Source organism: Octodon degus, unplaced genomic scaffold, assembly GCF_000260255.1.
Source record: "Octodon degus isolate 3935 unplaced genomic scaffold, OctDeg1.0 scaffold00040, whole genome shotgun sequence".
NCBI lineage: Eukaryota > Metazoa > Chordata > Mammalia > Rodentia > Octodontidae > Octodon > Octodon degus.
The window spans coordinates 5,141,567-5,160,502 of record NW_004524616.1 but is presented as its reverse complement, the minus strand read 5'-3'; the positions used below and the strand labels follow the sequence as shown (position 1 = coordinate 5,160,502).

At 51.1% G+C, this 18,936-nt stretch overlaps 1 protein-coding gene across 3 annotated transcripts in view; it reads right to left on the bottom strand.

Moving 5' to 3' along the window:
* Ppargc1b (PPARG coactivator 1 beta) overlaps positions 1–18,936 on the bottom strand; it is a 124,533-nt gene that overhangs the window by 10,895 nt on the left and 94,702 nt on the right. Inside the window, exons 8-12 of one of the 3 annotated variants that reach the window (XR_002821113.1) lie at positions 18,068–18,866; positions 15,359–15,434; positions 13,245–13,366; positions 9,793–9,947; positions 3,021–8,954 (exon numbers count right to left, since the gene is read on the bottom strand). Coding sequence is in view for 2 of the 3 variants with exons in the window: in XM_004631289.2 (XP_004631346.1) it covers positions 8,854–8,954; positions 9,793–9,947; positions 13,245–13,366; positions 15,359–15,434; positions 18,068–18,866 (1,253 nt within the window). In the remaining variant the exon portion in view is untranslated. Of the gene's footprint in view, positions 1–1,650; positions 8,955–9,792; positions 9,948–13,244; positions 13,367–15,358; positions 15,435–18,067; positions 18,867–18,936 lie in introns of those variants that run through there. The other 2 variants (XM_004631289.2, XM_023715267.1) reach the window with 2 other exon arrangements.

Below are 18,936 nucleotides of genomic sequence, written 5' to 3'. Positions count from 1 at the left end.
GTGAAACACGTAGGCATAAATACTGCTGGCCTTGGGTCTGCCACGACACTTCTAAGTCTCTTGGACAGCTTCCTGCAGCCTCTTTCTGTCCACTGAGGGTCAGAACCCTTGCCGTGCCTCTCTCACAGGGCTTGCACCGAAGGAGGGTGCACAATGAAAGCCACAGTTCAAGCTAAGAGCGCACACTGGCCTAGCTACTGTGCATGACTCAATTTTGATCGCACAACAACCCTATAGGGCAGAAGTGTTACCAGACCTATTTGCCACGTGAAGAGCAGACTCAAGAGTTAAGAAACCTGCCCAAGACAGCAGTTGGTACATGATGGGGTCCGGAATCAAAGCCAAGCAGCCTGATGTGAGAACCCCTTCTGAGAATCAGCTTTTTATTTTAATATAAAAGCTCTTTGAGTTCATCTAGCCAAGTCATCACAGTTTACAGCTCAGGAAACCAGCAGGCTAAAAGGAGCCACATCCAAGTTCACCTAACATAGAAGCAGGAGACCAAGTGAGGTCCCATATGCAAGTCTTGAGGTCATAAATCTGCCATCCTATTCCTTGCAGGCAGCAGTCCTGGGCTCCTGGAGCTTACCTACCACCTAATTAGGTCAAGGGCGACAGACACTGAGCGGTCTGTCACACAGCTTCCTTCCGAAGGACTGGAATCCAGGCCAGGCGGCCCTGGCCTGAAGTAGAAATGGGAAAAATCAGGATCTTCTCCCTTTCCACTGAAGAAACCTGAACAAATGTCACAGAGTCAGAAGATAAATCACCTGACCAATGAGAATGGTTCCTACATGCAATAAACAATTTGAAAATAGTTCTCCTACACCTTGAAATGCAATGAGCTATTGTTCTAGTTCGCATCTGTGCATTCTCCTTTTTGCCCACGGTTTACCCTTCTGGGGGGTTCATGGGTATCTTGCACAAAGAGTTCACTTAAAAAGCTTTGGGACAAAATGAAGTTGTCATTCTTTCTTTTTTAAACATTTTATTTATTTTTTTATTCATTCTCTTAAACAAAGGGAAATAGCACATGGGCAAGACTTCTAGTCTTTGGGTGGCTTTTTTTTTTTCTTTTCTCCCCACATAGGGTCTTGCTATGTAGTTCAGGCTGGCCTCAAACTCATGGCAATCCTGCTGCTGCCTCCCAAGTCCTGGGCTGACAGGCATGTGCCACCATGCCTGGCTCCAAGACTTCAAGTCTTGAGAGATGCCACCTCCTCCCACACTGGCTGCAAGCAGGTACCCAGAGAAAGATGTCTCGGGCTCACCCCGGCACAGGGCATGGTGCAGGTCTGCCCTCGAAGAGATCCTCTCACTGGAACTGATGACTTTTTTTTTCTTTAAACAATATCAAATGTCTCATAGAAAACATTTACTTAGTGTGCTGGTGCGGAAAGCAGGTCTGCTAGGACAAGGAAGTCTTTGTTCAGAAGCGTTGTGTGAGATGAGCCTGGGCTGGGCTATGAATAGCATCCTGGGGGAGTAAGACTCAACTAGCAGAGTCTGGGAGAAGGGGGGCCACGCTCGACTGGAGCCCTTCTAAGATGACCCGGAACTGGACCCTTCCCTGTTCGGTGGCCTGCGTGCTGTGAGCTCATAGCACCAATAAAGAAAGACACACGGGGGCAGGGCTGGGGTGGTGTTCTCTGTTTAATCTCATAGTGTATTTGTTAAGTTTATTTATAAGCAGATCACTTCACTATTTACAGTACATGAGCATAGAGATTCTACAGTTTCTGTGATGTAAACAATAACTCCACAGCGGGAGCTGGAGAAAAGAAGCCAGTTCTGAAGTATTTACAGACGTTAAAATAGAACTTTATACTCACAGAATAATAATAATACATACAGCAATTTGGTTAAATTATCTATGAAACTATAGATTTTGACAATGTACAAATACAGGAAAACATCTTCTCATTTAGAAGGTAAGACAGAGAAATCACACCAGAAATAAAATAGGGACAATGACAACCACAATAATTAAAAGCAAAGATTTCTTCTTTGCCTCTTACAGATAAAGTATTTATATAAATAAGGACACAACCCAACAAAATGGAAAAAATATATAAAAATCCTCTACCAATTAAAAAAAATAGCAAAACTAAAAACTCGATTCTCAATCATCAGCAGTGTCCTTTAAAAAATTAAAATTTAGCTTTCTATTATAAATAACAAAGCAGATGTGTCCCTCTGTGTCGGTGAAATTCTTGCACCTTTCTCAAGAAATGCATCAATGTAGTTACACACACACACAGCACAGGCACAGACAAACGTGCACACAGGCATACACAGGCGCACCTACACACACGCGCGCAGACACACCACAAACACAGCCTCACACTCACGCACCCCAGGCTGTAGTTGCCTTGTTGAGCTTCCTAATAAATAATGCCCCCTACAGTAGTACCACTGGGGATGACAAAACCACCATGTTTAGCCATTCCCTGCTTTTGACCCTGTCCCAGAGCCAGGGAAAGCCCTGGCTCCCTATTGCTCAGCATTCTCTAGGTTGCATGGTCTCACCAAGAGAAAAGGATTTTGAGTCCAAGATTTGGAAATGCTGGAAGGGACATGGGACCACCTTGCCCCATCATTAAGGCTAGCTACAGACATCATCTCTAAAGACCTAGGGTCAGGGAGAGGGAGTTCATGTTGACGTCAACATCAGCAGCTGCCTCTGGGACCAGCAGATGCTCCAAGCCGACGCTAAAGGGCATGGGGAGATGAGAGGGTGGGTATGAACACCCGGGGCAGATTGCACTGAGCTGGACTTCTAGATGGTCATCTTCCCCAGGAACCACCTAGAAATCCAAGTGGCTCACCACCCTGTTCCACATACCACCCAGACCATGCCCCCCTTGAGATTTCCAACCTGTTTCGAGTGGAATCAAAACATCCCTCAAGAAACAAAGTTGGGAATAGTTTATGACTTTTTATTCCTAACATGAAAATATTTGACAAAATTTTAAAATACAAAATACAAAAACAAACAAAGGGGAAAAAAACCCACCAACCTCGTTTGGCTATTCGGTGGACCGCATCAAAGGTCAAGGCCAGCGATCCCCCAGCCCCGTGCTCATCCTGGCCTCCTCCCGCATCCTGAGGGTGTAAGGCGGCCACCTTGCAGAGGTTCACTTAACAAGGTCAGCAGCCAGGCTGCCAGTATTGCAGTTACAGCAAACCTCCTTGTACCACACGCGTGGTCCACTCTTGTCCACCCACTGGACACCTAGTGCATTTCACAGACGGTGCGCAAGCTTAAGTGGCTGCTTCCGGAATCCTTTGACCCTCGCGTCTTACTCAGCTCTGAACACCCAGGCAATTTGCTGCTGCCATTATAATCCATTCCCAAGGTTAGTGTTAGACTGTCCATCCGGGTAGGTGATGGATACAGTCTTCGGCCACTAGGTGGCAACCGCATGTTGATAAGGCAAAGTGCTGAGGCGGCAACTGACCACTGCCCATCCCAAGTGCCCTGTGAGCAAGGCCAGCAAAGGGAAAACGGAGGCTCTTTAAGGCTTCCTTGGACAATCTTTTGACAAATAATAATAAATAATAAAAATAATAATAATAATAGTAATACAGCACAGAGCAGGTGCTAGCCATAGGAATACCGTCTCAGGAACTGCTGCACAGCCCAAGGACTGACCACCGATGGAAACACTAGTTTCCAAGTCACCCTGTTTTGGCAGCTGTATTTTGGTACTCCTTCTGCCTGTGCAAGGTGTTCTGATGCAACAGGATTTCTGAAAATCTGTCCCTGGCAAACCCAAAGACTCAATTACTACTGCTATATACCATCAAAGAAATGAAAGACAAAAGCTGCCCTAAGCATATGCAGCGTGATTGATGCCTCCTGTTGCCCCATATGTTTTACAATCATTGGAAAGAAATGTGCGAAAAGTGCCTAAGTGAAGTTGTTTTGCAAAACAAGTATATTGCTAGTATTGTCTGTGAGCAAGAGTGTTGAAACAGCCAGGCGGTCACAACATTCGCATTAAAAGCTGTTCGGTGGGGACGATGACAAGGCTAATGTGAGACTGATGTGGCCTCCAAGCCCAACTGGGGTTGTTAGTCACCATCCCCACAAAGAACTATGGCTTAGATCGTCCCGGGGAGCCGGCCTCCTCATCCAAGGCCACTCAGCCAGGACTAGGTGGGACTGGGCCAGTTGCTGGCCAGTTCCCTTGTGAAGACCCACTCCCTGCACAGAGCTGCATGCAGCCAAGACGAACTGACTTCACAGGGGAGAGATGGACTCACCTTGCTCTGGGCTGGGAGTGCCCGTATCATTCGAGAATCTCATTTGTTAGACTAGAAAAAGGAGGCCTAAGGTCACGCAGCAAGTAAGAACCCTTGAGGCTTCTCACTAAGAGATGGCTTAAAGTTAAATGGTTTGTTTCACACACCCATTTTAGTTGGTTGGGCTGTTCTTAATCTTTTAACAAAAGTAGGCACCAAGATCTATCATTCCCTATTTCCAGGGCTTCACTGGCAAAGAGGCCAGTGAACAGCTGGCTCTGGAGCTGGCTGCCCTATGGCTTCTGTTGCCCAAGAGGCACCCCTACCCTCTCCTTCCTCATACCAGCCTCCTTTCTGCCACCCTGCTCTGGTCTCCGGGACAGCACCTCACACAGCCAAAGGAGACCCAGATTTGCCAGTGGAGAAACAGGGCCAGGATGAAGCCTCAGCATTCACTTGGTGCTTCTGCTGCTTGATGCAAAATCCACCTCTGCCTACATCCTGGGGGCCCTGCAACTGGCACCAGGGGTGCACCTCATCCCACACCTGTTCTGGGCAGTGGCATAGTTGTGCTGGGGCTTCCACTTCTCAGGTGCTCCTCCATTTACCCTGTACTGCCTGATTCTGCAAACTGTGCAAACACTGCAGGGACTTTGGGACCAACTTTAGCATATTGCACATATGTTCCAGTCAGTTTCTTTCCCCGCACCCCTGGTAGGGGTGAGAGGGTCACTCCTCTTTGGCCAATACCATTAGGCTCACTTTGCTAGTAATACACATCCATTTTTTAACCTTGGTCATGTCTGACACTGGATATGGTGTTCCTCCAAACACCACAGTGGTAAATCTCAAATGCTTTAAAAAAAAAAAAAAAAAAAAAAGACTTTACTGTTAACATCAGTGAGTCACATCAACATCTTCAGGGTTGATGCTGCGTCATAGCAGAGATGACCCCATCTCAGGCTGCAGGCTCAGCTGCATTCAATTGCACTCAAGGCCTGGCCCACGGACAGGGCTTACGCACGCAGAGCAACAGGGCTGCCAGGGCCTTGCTTGTCCCACTGCTTACCACCTCTCCAGCAGCCCCGGCAAGTACATCACATGCGTCCAGAACAAATCACCTCCAAAAAGTTGGTGAGCAACGTTTCACCTCGTCAAAGACAACAGACTGTCTTTTCCCATGTCAGGACTTGAATACCGAGTCTGCAGCTCACAGCCTCCTGGCCTCCCCATCTCCTCGCTTGCCCCTGGAGCCCTGCCGCTTTCCTAAGTGCTCCACACAGATGCTGGGCAACCCCTACAGATGCTTTCTGACGCAAAGCAGTTTCTGGTGGGGGTGGGGAGGGCATGGGGGTGAGGGAGTGGGATCTGGGCTGCACTCCAAGCACTCAGATTCTTTACCTATTTGATGCATTTTCCTTCGGTAACCAGAGCCCCCAAGAACGAGGATTCTGATTCAGCCTGTACCGACTGAGGAAGGAGATGGAAGAATTCCACTTAACGGCTGGATCAGACATTTCTGGAAAACACCAGCAGGGCACAGAGTTGGACAGTACAGCCTGCCCTACACAGGAGGCTGTCGACACAGTCTACAGAAGCGGTTATGGCAATCACATGTAAACATCACTGAGAGCAAATACTAGGACAGAGCTATGGTGAGATGGTTGCCAAAGGCAGCTGCCCCCTCTGGGCTACTTCTTAATTTGGTGGGAAAGGGACCAAGGCTGACTCTTCCTGGAGAGACCCTGGAGTCTCCTTGGTGAATAATACACAGCACCGAATGAGTCTTCCAGACAGAAGTTGTCGGCAGGGTTGGTCAGCTTTAGAACTTGTAGCCTTTTTTTGTATGGGGTGACAAGCAGATTGTTGTGTGCCTGTGCCAAGCATCCTACCCTCCCTATAGGTGCCCCAGCCCTGCCCTCAGGCACATCAGATGCCAACAGCATGCCCAGGTGGCTGCCGCTGCTGTGCTCAAGGGCAAATGTCTAAGCGACATCCAGTGCCCGGGTCGGAACTGTGTGCAAGGGCAGTGTCAGCTGACCCTGAAGGTGGGGAGGGCAAAGCTCCCCCTTCCCTGAAAGCCAGCCTCTCTTTATCTGCAGGAACCACCAGCCCAAGGCAGTGGAACTGAGGAGGAAGCAACTGGAAGATATCACCTGACAACTCCTTCCAGCACCCGAGGCCCAGAGGGAAGAGCCTGAGCAAAGCTCGGCAGGAAGCTCTTGGCAAAGTCAGGACTTGCCAGCTCTCCACCCTGCATCCGGTGTCTGTCCTTTCGATGGGATGAAATCTATTCCTCGATGAAAATCAGGTCCCAGAGGAGGCACCAGCAGGATTTTACTACTGCTCCTTCCACTTATGATGTGCCTACCACGTGCTGGGCAGTGAGCAGCTACAAAAGGATCTCAAATGACAGTCTGTGCTGTGGAAAAGCCCCTTTTGGCCCACCCTTACAAACCCTGGCTTCCCTAAATATGTTCCTGTCTACTACCCCTCACCCCCATCTCACCCTCCTCAACAAAGATGTATGTCACAGTAGCACAGGCAGTCGTGTGCCAGGGAATGGCTTTAGGGATATTTTTTTTTCTTTGACCAGGGCATGACAGGCAGACAAGGAGCTAGCATGAAACCCAGCCAGCATTCAGTTCTGTATGACTGATGGGAGGCTTTTAAAGATCAGAGCAGGATATTAGATAAACTCTGATCACTGCCGAAAACACTGCACTGAGGAATCAGGCTCAAGGAATAGGAGCTACGTGGCAGGTTACTTGTGTCTGCATCGGCCAGCAATGCAGACGTCGTGGCCCAGGTGCTGCATGTTTGCTGTCCTTAATAGAAGCCCAGACTCTCGAACCCTGCCTAATTCTCCCCTCACTCCATCTCACAGAAAACTGACGATACACAATAGCTCAAATTCCCTAGAGCCTGTCTTCCTTAGCCTTCTCCTGGCGGGGAGCACCCTCATCATCCAGGGCAACAGCAATCCTCAAGGGCCTCCGTTTACCAATTCCCAAGGGATGAGGCCTGCACGCAGCAACAGAGAACTTATCTTATTTAGCGAGTCGCATTCAAGCTTGTGGAAGTGGTAGGGCCTTTTAGTTCTTAAAGTACAGAAGTGTCTCAGGGAACTCTGACATATGAAAAAGACCAAGGGTGGGACACTCTGTGGGAAGCAGGAGAGATACGGTCACACCCTGCCTGGCCATGCGCTCTCCCAGGTGGCTCCAAGGTATTCCCAGGACATCAAGCTGGACACAGCTTTGTCATCAGGCAAGAACACAAGGTTGGAAGTAAAGCCCAATCCAAATGTCGCCCAAGTTTGAAGGGAGCTCAGATGTTGCTTTATTTGTCCCCACCTGTGCATCTTCCTCTTGTACCCCCTGCCCTAGCCATCAAAACAACCTCACAGGTGGGGCCAAGGTGAAGATAGGAGGATGGGCTGGCAGCTGGTCCCCAAAGGACAGCTGCTGTTAGACATGTGTCCCACTGCAGTGGCATCTCCAAGCCCCAACTGTGTGTTCACTTAGGATCCAAGCCAATGGCACACTCGGGCACAAGCTGGGGCTGGGCCCCACCTCACGCTCAGAAGTCAGCAGCTGACTTAGCCCCCAGATGAGCCCTTTGGCTTCTGCTGCCCAATGCAGCCCTCACCTCTACCAATCCCCGAGCCAGGGCGTCCATCCATTGGGAACTAGAATCAGAGGCCTGGGCTGAGGTACTGCTCTGCCTTCTCACTGGCCATGGGGCTTTGGGCAAGTCACTTTGCCCACCAGGGCACCACTGCTTCCACTGGAAAATGGGAGTCACATCCCTTTCCCTAGCTTCACACAGGCTCTAGCTGGGCACACTCTTCAGTGTGAGCTGGGCACGAGATGGGGGCTTGCACTAACTTGACTCCAACTTGCTCAAAACAAGTCATGGCAGGACTTGGCGGAAGAGACCCAGAACTATTTCTCCACTGCTCCTCCTTGTTGTGGCTGTAGGGACCGCTTGCCTGGGGACCAGCCGCCTGGCTCCCCCAGCTCCTCCAGGGCAATCTGACAGGGGAGCAGCGCAGCTCAATGGCAAACACCTCACAACTGTGCATAGTTAAAAATCAAGGAAGCAATACAATAATCCTAGGCACAGTACATCTGAGCCATAGATACATTATTTTAAGGATATACTTTTTTCTTCAATTAAAAATGAGTTTATAATCCTGATTCTATTCACAAGTGACAATTTCATCATCACACACTACAGACAGGAGATGTTATGGTGAACAGGCTGCAAGTCTACGAGAGGAAGTCAGTCGGGCAGGAGGGCAGAGGGTGACTGACCCAGCATTCTGAGGCGCACCCAGGCAACCCTTTGGAAGCAAGGACACTAATGTGGCAGTGGAACATCAACATCATGGAAACTCACAGACAGAAGCAGCTTTGTGCAATGTAAACATCGATTTGTTTTTGAAAAGGACAGTCATTTCAAGTCTCTCTCACGTGTGTTCTCTCTCACGCACGCTGGCTCGCTCTCGCATTCCCATACACTTCTTTCTTTGAAAACGTAAACATATTGGAAGGGCCTTGTCTGAGGTATTGAGGTATTCCTCGGAGGTTAAGGCTGTTGTCAGTGTAGGCTCTGCAGGGCCTCTTTCAGCAAGCTGTCAAAATCCATGGCTTCATACTTGCTTTTCCCGGACGCAGAAAGGGCCTCCTCTGGGTTGCCGTCTGGAGGGTCAATGGGAGAAGGAGGCAGTGAACACCTTATAAAGGCCAGAGGACAGGCATATCTGCCACAGGGGTGGGCCCCACAGGGCGCGTGTGGTCCATGGTGTCACAGAATAGAGATGAGCCCTGGACAGTTCGTATTGATAGCCATCCTCCTGTGACATCTCTACTATGCTGTTGATGTCTTAGGGTCTCTCTCTCTTTTACAGAGCAAACAGGGCCCAAACAAGAATATTCTAGGGCTCCTTTCTGCTCTAACAGCCTAGGATCCTACTTCCCCTAACAGGATCCCACCCATTAATAACCTGCTGCTGAGGCACGTAAGGAAAAGCTAACAAAACTGGAATCACTTTCTTGTACAGAGTGGGAGCCTGGGTCCCACAAGCAGTTATACAGCCAGGAGAACTGCTCCTGGCCACCCAGTCCCTGATACTCGGCCCTGTACTCTGAAGGTTACCTTGGGCTCTCCACTATGCTGTACTTGTTTGTCCTTCTTTACCAATTTGTCCCCAAATGGCAATGGCATGATGACAGAGTTGTTACATTGTGGTCCATTAAAGGACAAAACTGCTACCACATTGGGTCACCATCGAACACCCCTTCTTCTCCAGCGCAGCAGCTGGCCAATGAGGTCATGGTTCCTAGAGGCCACGGAGGTTTTTGTTTTTGGTGGCAGTTATAAGACAGAGACCAAAACAGGCAGAGAGGCTGCAGTTACACCCCTCCGGATACTGGGGCCTGGACAGGGAGCCACATTCTGGAGGCGCCTTAGTTCTGGGTGTCATTAAAGGAAGCTACTGCCTGCCAGCCTCTGGCTGGGCCTCACTTGGGTGCTTACCATAGTCAGTATGTCGGGTCCAGCGGAAGTGCCGGAACCCGCCCGAGCGCAGCTGGAAGGAGGGCTCGTTGCGCTTCCTCAGGGCTGCGCCATTCTGCAGGGACAGGGCTGCGTGCTCAGAACACCGGTAGGTGATGAAACCATGCTTCTCGCCTCTACGGGGACAACAGGGTAGCATGTGTCTGGGCCGGCCTGGCGTACACTGTCAGGCCAGCCCTTACTAGAGAAGCAGAAGGCCACCTGACTCAGTAACCCTGTTACATGGCCCCACAGTGAGAGATGGCACCATTTGCTAGGCCCACACATACACTGGGTAGGAGTTGGAGCAGCTTATCTGTAGAATGTTTGCCAGGCACTGAGTACACCGTCTCACACAGGGACATAGTGACAGCTGCCCCAGGACATGCATACTGTTCTCTCCATCTCACCATAAAGAAACAGGCCCTGCAGAATTTGGGAACCTGCCCAAAGGCAAGGGGCAGAGCAATGATTCGAACCCAGGCCTTCCTGATGTTAAAGTGGCTGCTCTTAGCAGTCGCCTGCATGACCCTATTACGCCCACTTCCCAAGGGGCCTTAGCGGTCACTTCCTTGGCTGCTACGTGCCTCTGCCTCCCTCCTGTGGCTGCTGTTCTGTACATATCTCACCCACCTGGAAGATGCCTACGATGTCCACCTGCTTGCAGGCAATCCCTTCCTCCCCAACAGCACTGTGTAACGCACCAGGCCATCAAGGTAAGCGTGTCACCCAAAGTAAACTCCAGTGGCCCACCCCAGATCTCTGCTGGACCTGTGAGGAAGGGAGGCAGTGGCTTCCAGTAGGAAAGAGGGAGGCTCAGTGCAGGAGGCAGCTTCTACATGACCAGGAGGAAAGCCAGACACCAAGAAGGCTGCCAGGCAAGAAGGACCCAAAGGCGGTTCTGCCTTGACATTTCAGTTTCCATAAACAAGAAGAAAAAGAACCTCACCGATAATCCAGCTGTTATAGAGGTGGTTCAAGAGCAGAGACAAGCGCCATTTTCCTACTGCTCAGGACCGGCTTAACAGCAACAGGAAGCTAGCACCCACTCAGACGAATCGAGTTTCCTGATACCTCTCTGAGTGGGACAAAGGAGGACTTCTGCCCCCAGTGGACGTAATAGGGTCTGAAGCTCGCAGCAGGGCCAAGCCTCTTTTCAGAAGGTCATGTACACTTTTATTTTATTTTATTTTATTTTATTTTATTTTATTTTATTTTATTTTATTTTTTTGCTCCTTGAATGCCTTCAGGGCACTTTTGCATGGCTGGAGTGTTGTGGGGATCGAACTACAGCAAACTGAGGCTGCCAGCATTGTGGAAGCAGCCACTTAAAGAACTGAGCTAGGGCTGGGCCCCCTCATGTACACTTTTAAAATCTTAACACAATGATTTTTCCCTTCAGAGATCTATTTGCTTCCCTGCTTTTCCATGTTACCTTCATCTGATATCCTGAAGATTGTGCTTTTTTTTTTCCCCCCCGAAACTGGGGATTGAATTTAGGCCCTTGCACTTGCCAGGCAAGTGCTTATTCCACTGAACCATCTCCCTGGCCCCAACGTGCAAAATTTTTAAAAGTTCTATTTGTATAATATTTGTATAAGTTTTATTTGTAAACATTTTTTATTTGTAAAAACTAACAAAATTTACCAACTGGGCCATGGAGATAGTCAGCAGTCTCAGCACCTGCATAGGCAAGCGCAAGGACCCTGGTTCAGTCCTTGGTACCACATGACATGCTTGCTGTCCACCAAGTCCAGGCGGGGTGGTGCAACCCTGAAATCCCAAGCCAGGTGAGGCTGAAATAGGATCACTACTCATGTGAGCTGCGTAGTGAGACCCTGTACCAAATACATTAAAAAAAAAAAGAATTATCAACTGGGCATAGTGGCACATGGGTATAACCCAGTACTCTAGGAGGCTGAGGCAGGAGGACTGCCAGTTCCAGCTCAGCCTAGACAACTTAATGACAAAGCAAGACTTTGTGTCAAGGTAAAAATAAAAAATAAAAAGGACTGGAGATCTAGCTCAGTGTGAAGGTTTTCAGTTCAATCTCCAGTACCATGAAGGAAAGAAGGGGCGAGGGGGAGGGGAAGAGAGGGGAGTGAAGAAAAGAAACAAAAAAGAGAGGAGGGAGAGAAAAAGGAAGTAAGGAGAGGAAAAGAAAAAGAAATTTACCTTCCTTATTTTTCCTATATCCATAGAAAAGTAACTCCTCTGCATCCCTTCCGCTCACAGCCTCGCAACTGTTACTACTTCCTGTCAGTATGACTTTGATCACTTTAGATATAGCCTAAGTGAAATCATATCTTCAGCCATTCTACATGTCCATTCATGTGGTGGCCCATGTCAGAATCCCCTTCCCTCTTAGGGTCACGCGCTACTCCACTAGATGGACAGACACCGTCTTATTTGTCTATCCATCAGTAGGTGTTCGGCTTGTTTCTGTCTCTTTGCTATTTGGCATCACATTGCTTTGGACACGGGCAAGCCGGTATCTCTTTGTGATCTTTGTTCAGTCCTTTTCTACCCACTGCAGAACGGCTACATCGCACAACGGCTCTGTATGGAAGCTTCTGAGGCGCTCTCGCAGTGCTTCCCAGGTCGGCCGCCTGGTTCACTGTCCCACCAGTACCACACCAGAGTCCCAATTTCTCCACATCTTCCCCAGCCTTTATTTTCTGCTTTTTAATCCTCACCTTTGTAGTGGGTATGAAGTGCTATAATGATTGATACATAAGAAGTCATTTTCCTGCTCAAGTTTTTTTTTTTAACTATTATTAAACCACAAATTCAAAGCCCTAATAACTTAGCTTGCAAGTGTAATGGGAGATAATTTAGCAATACTTCAAACCCGACAAGGTTTTGACATCTCAACTGTGCAGTCACAGGCACCCTGAGCTTTCTGCTGATTCCCTGACAGATAAAACACTGCTCCGCAGATGGGGGAGGAAGATGCAGGGCTGGCCAGGAACTGGGGGGCCAGGAGCTCCACTGCAGAGAGCAGGAGGAAGGTGGGCAGTGAGAGGATGCAGCTGAGCCCCAGAATGGATGCGTGGGCCCCAGTCTGGCTCTGCCATGAAGGAGCGCTCAGTTTGACCAAGCTCACCCAGAAAGAAAAGCAATACAAAGAACACGAGTGCCTGTGACCCCGGAGTGCTGGAAATTTAGTTCAGAGAATGCATGACCCGCTGCCCGGAGTGGACCATCAGCCACGCTTGTTGTCTTTACTGGTGAACAACCATCAGGGGTCCTTCCCTGGGTCTGGCCTCTAGGTCTCGTGGTGGTGAACCTGAGGCACGCATGCCACAGCAGGCTGTTGGTCACCATCCCTGACCTAGGCTGTTCCCCAGATGTCCTTGGGCCTCTTCTCGGCAGCCATCCCAGGCTGGGAAGTTGTGCCCTCCCCACCCCTGCAATGGCTTGTCCTGACTCACCTCTTACTTCTGGTCAGCACCTGGCACTCTACGATCTCGCCAAACACCTCGAAGCGCTTCTTTAGCTCTCGGGAGCTCATGTCACTGGAGAGGTTTCGAACATACACAACACGGCCTTCTCCCTATTCAAAAAGAGAAGAGAGAGGGGGACTACATCACTGTTCCCATGGGGTCCTCACCCTTGTCCAAAGCCTGGCTGAACAGCTAGAGCCAGAGAGAAGACCATGACAATCTCTATACCAGAGGACCTGCTCTGACTGCAGCAGGGCCACTGAGGACTAGAGGGGAAGTGGCCCTCACAGGAATTGCCTGCTTACATGAGGGGAATGAGTGGAGGCAGCTGACAGGGCAGCCTCTGTTACCATAGATACTGTTGCATGGTCCACAGTGTCTGTACTTGTACCCTGAGTCTGAGGGGGTGGTGATGGAGTGGACCTAGGAGTTGCTGAGGAAGGGTTGGGAGCCAGGTTACCCTGGGGCTCAAAGTGGGCAGGAAGGAAAGCTAAAGAGATGGGGCCAGTAAGGCTACTGGAGTCACCACATCTTTGGTTTTGATCGGGTGGGGCAGCTAATGTCTCAACACAGTGCTGTGGACAAGAAACCCCTGCAGGAGAGCTCACGGCTCTACCAGCAGGTGCCACGGACAGTGTGGCAGAGGTAGCGAGCGGACGCCCCGGCTAGAACGCCCTCTTCTCCGTGGGGATCTGTACTCTGACCTGGGTAAAAGCTGCTACTGCTGGGTCAAGATGGACTGTGGTCTGGACAGACTTTTTACGGGCACGGACACAGCCAGAGCCTCTCCCACCACACACCCAAGAACTACGTGTCGGGGAGAAAACTCAGGCCTGGGCTCCTCAGGAGGACAGAACCAGCTGTCACAGCTGTCCCACAGCATGCTCCACTTGGGTTCAGCTCCACAGAGAAAGCCTGAGTTCTCCCAGCTTCCTGCACTCACAAAGCCCACACCCACAAGCACCCTGAATTTTGCTAGCGCTGCAGCTCCTCTGGGGCCCAGCTCCCTGCAGATACCTCTCCCCGTGCACCCGTGTAAATGTGCTCTCCCAGCAGCGCAAGCATGATCACTTAGCACAGGCATTTTAGTCATAATGCTAATTTCATTGCACTCATCCTAATCTGTAATACCGTTGTGCAGTCCTTCGTTTACAAGTCATTGTTTTTCCTCTCCATGGGAGAGAACCATGGGGGGAGGGGGCTTGTCTGTTTTACACATCACTGCCACCCAAAGCCTAGGACTGTGCCTCTTTGGTCAAACAGCAAGAAGCCTAAACATGGCCAGGTACAGTGGTATGACACTCTGGGAGGCTGAGGAAGGACGGACGGTGAGTTTGAGCCCATCCTGTGCAAGTTAGTGACTGAGGGAGACTCAGTCCTAAACAGAGGCAGTGACAGAGCTCAGGGTGAGGGCCTGCGTGCAGAGAGCTCTGCTCCTCTGGGGCTAGCACTATGCCCGCCAGCGGGAGCCCATGTTCTCTTGTGTTTCCATGCTGCTTCCTTCCCTTCCTCCTAGTGACACAGGATAGCTGGCTGGCTAGGAGATTTTCTTGGCAGGTGGCTCTGTGCGGAGCCCCACGAGGCCAGGGCCTGGGACACACTCTGTGAGAGGACTGTGGCTGTGGGCACGGACATGACAGGTCCTCCTGGCCATTTAGCCCTGGTGAAGTTGGAGGGCCCCTCAGGAAGCACAAGACCCAGCTCCCCGTGTGCAGATGAGTAAAGAGGCTCAGGGAGCTTGGAGACTTGCCCAAGGTCACCTAGAAGGTCGTGGCTGGCCTGGCTTGTGACCCAGTCAGCCTGGCTGTGAGCTCCCTCCTTCCCACCCTCTTGGTCTTCTCCAGGCCGTCGAGGCCAAGCCCTAGGTTGCCACCAACTGCACACCTCATGGGCAGTCCAATGGTTGACATTTGCATAGTGCCAGCTTTGATGGCTGTGGGGGGCCCCTGTGACTTTCAAATGAGAGAAATGAGAAACATAACTGTGTTCTGCAAATCACCATCCCTTAGGGCCAGGAGTGCTGGAAGGCTGACAGGTCCAGCACTTCTTGACACTCCTGTGTGCCCCATTCAGTCTGGGTGCTGGAGCCCCAGATCACTTACAATGGCCTTTTCCTGCCGCTTCCTGGCGTGCCGGACACTTGGGGCTCCATCCGCACCCGGCCCTCTGCTCTCACACCTGTCATGAACAAGCAGAGGAGAGGCTCTCATTGTCGGGAGGAGCACGGAGGGCAGCTACACTGCTCTGGGAAGCAAAGGCTTCTGGAGTGCAGAAGCCCTGGACCCCACTTCTGCAGCAGCCCACCTCCCCTCGCGAGGGCAGCCTAGGGCTGCGCTGGGCCTGAGCACTGGAGGCACACCTCCTGCTACTCTGCTAATTATAACTCTGCCCTTTGGAGCCTTGCCTTTCACGGCAGTCAGTGGGGAGTGGGGGTAGAGAGGGACCCTTTTACTTCATTATCTTAGTGGATCTTATGGAAAAAAAATAAATAAACCCTGGGAAAACTATTTCCCCATTTTCCAGATGTAAATTCCCAAGGCAGAGTTTCAAGCTGGGACTTGCCTATGGAGGAAGTCGGAGCTCGAGGCAGGTCTTCAAGCTCTAGGACCGCTGTTCTCCACCAGTTCAGGCCCTGACATCACCAAGCTGTGTCCTCACAGCTCCCTGCCTGGGGCTGCAAAGCTCCTATCTGCAGAGGTGGCAGCTCCCTGGCCACACCAAGGCTTGGGGCCTTGCGCCTCCAGGGAGTGGACGGGAGCATGAGAGCGAGGCTCTGAGTCAGGAAACCCATGTTCAAATCCTGCCTGTACCACCTCCCTGCTGGGTGAGCTCAGCTGGTTACAGAAGCCCTCTCAGCTCCACTTCTTCATGTATCAAACAGGGATAATCAATGTCCACCTACTTTAAGGATTAAATTTTAAGGATTAAATCAGAAACTACACATAAGTAAAGTAGTGGGCTCAGGAACTGCTCCACAGATGCTTGTCCTGCTTTTCTATTTCAACCTCTCTGGGCCTCATCTATAACATGGGATGAGGAGCAGATGTCCCTGCCAAGTGCATCTGGAAAGCTCAACTAGGGTGGCAGCGGCTAGGGAGGGAGCTCAGTGGCACAGCGCCTGCCTGGAAAGCACGAGGTCCTGAGTTCGAGTCCAGTCCAGTGGTCCTGAGTACTGCAGTACCAACAACAAAAATAGAGGCAGAGGGGATATGGATTGCAAAGTTTAAAGTGCTACAGAATAACCAGATCATCAATTTGCAATGAAATTGGTCAGCGTTTCCTGCCTGCAGAACCCAGAAGACTGGAAGGCATTGCTGGGTTTGGTTTGTCTGCTCAGCCAACCTCAATGTGCTTCCTAGTGATGAGAAGCTGCCTGGACAAGGCTGAGGGTTGGCAAGCGCTGAGCCCTGCCAGGCAGCTGGGCAGAGACTGAGATAACAGTGAGAAGAAATGGCCAGCCCTGCATCTGACCTGAGAGCAGAAGGAAAAAGAACCCACAGGGGTCTCAGAGAAAACCTCAGCCCACTGGAGGGGAGCAGGGAGCCCTCTTCACTGGGCGGTGCTCACACCTAGCAGAAAGAACAGCCATTGGTGTCCTTCATACCAGGGGCTGAGACTGGTCCTTGGCCATGGAGGGCTGGCAGAGAGGAGCTGCCCCTGGGAAAAGTGAATGAAGCCCAAGAGGGAGTTGGCCCAGAGTTGGCGCGTTATCTGCCTCGCTGGCTTCTGGCTTGATAGGCAAAGCTGTTAAAGACAGTGTTTGGGAATTCATTTTGCTTAACAGACAACCTAGGGCTTGTGAACACTGGCTGGTGAAAAGCCCAGGAACCTCCTGATTGATGCTGAACAGAGAGATGGGCTTTATTTTCAAACAGTGAAGAGCCATTGACGTGTTAGTAAGAAAAGCCGGCTGTGTGCCTGATTTTCAATCTCGAAGTATGGTCCTTTGGCAACACCCTCACTGGTGAGCTCATTAGAAATGCAAACCTCTAACCTCACCCTTACAGCATCCAATAAACATCCAGGAGTGGGGAGTCCCAGGAGTTTCTCAAAATGCACCACCCCCTCACACCAGGCGGTGTGTTTTTCTGCTCTGGACCCAAGAGCACCACCTAGCGGTCGCCCAGGCACATGGCCGTTCCCCTCTAACTGCCCTGAGGGTGAAATAGTGTCCTCAAGGCCAGACAGGACTGAGCAGGCTTCCCGAATCGGCCAAGGTCCTACGCCTTCTGCTAGCTGCCCGGCTCACTTGTGGGCTGGCTTCCTCTCCTGTCTGGTTCAGTGAGCAAGGGCAGCATGCACAAATGGGCTTGGACACATGAGCTCTGCCCTGAGCTCTTACTGCAGGAAGTTATAGGGTAGCACACAACGGCACTGAGAAACAGGAACCAACTTCATCTCTGCTTTAATCCATTTTGTAGAAAAATCAGGAATGACCCTAATCCTTTCTTTCACAAGATGTTATATAAACTTTAAACTATGTGGGTCTGTATTATGTTGGTGTAAAAATCTATTCCACTGACAAACGTAAACATGGAAAACAATGAATAATAAGGAGCAACTTTGTGGAAATGTAAGGCTACAAATGGCCAAAAAGTGGCTTTTCTTACTCCCCTGAGGCCAGAGGACTTGGGACCACCTTGACTGTCACACATTTGCCTCCAGGGCTTAACCCCATCTCCCTCAAGGAGCCTCCACCAGGCCTCGCCCCACACAAAAATGCAGCCCCAGCTCCAGGGCAAGTCCCCTGGTATCCTCCCTCCCCTGTCCCTAGGAGGACTGAGTCCTCAGCAGCCCGCTGCCCATTATACCTGAAATTCCTCCGGGTAGCTGGTGAGCAGGAGTGGCAGGATGAGGAGCCACAGCTTGAGTGGCTGTGGGAACAGAACTGCCGACTGGCCTTGCTGGGTGGGCTCTGGTAGGGGCAGTGGTCAGAGCAAGGGGGGCTGACCCCTGAGTCCTCTCCATCATCGTCCTCCTCCCTCTCCTCCTCTTCCTCCAGGAGGAAGCTGCTCTCCCCACTGCTGCTGCTGCTGTCCTCAAAGGCATCATATTCAGGGCTCTTACATGAGGCTAGGTCTTCGTCCTCCAGGGCCGTCTCCAGCAGCCCGAAGTGCTTGGTGAGGCTGGCGCGGATCTCGTGGTCTCTCAGTTGCATGCCGTCCTTGGGGGGCACGCAGGCGTCACAGCTATGGTCCTCCTCCTTCCTCCAGGCCTGCGTCTCAGCCTGAGAAGGGGCACCTTGCTGGGGCCAGTTCTCCAAGTGGGCCCCTGACGGCTCCCAGGACCTCAGCACCTTCCTCTGTAGGGCGTCCTCTGGCCTGAGCACCTGGCAGTAGTCATGGTCTCCAAAGGAACAGGAGAAGGGACGCTTCTGGCCAGCCTGGGAGGCTGGCTGGGTTGTGACATGCCGCAGGTGGGACAGGAGCTCACTTCGCTCTGAGGGCTTCTTGGGCCGCTTATGGGCAGCTCCTGGGGCAGCCTCGAGCGGGAGGGCCTCGGGGGAGGGGAGGCTCGGCGCTGTCTCTTGACCTGGGCTGTGCTTGATGTCCGGCTTGAAGGGATCTTCCTCTGTGGGCTTGTAGGGTGGCGTGGTGGGGGGAGTGAGTCCTGCCCAGGCAAGAGGAGAAACAAGTGAGGGGAAGGCAGAGCTCTTCTCCAAGGGACACTAAGATCTTAG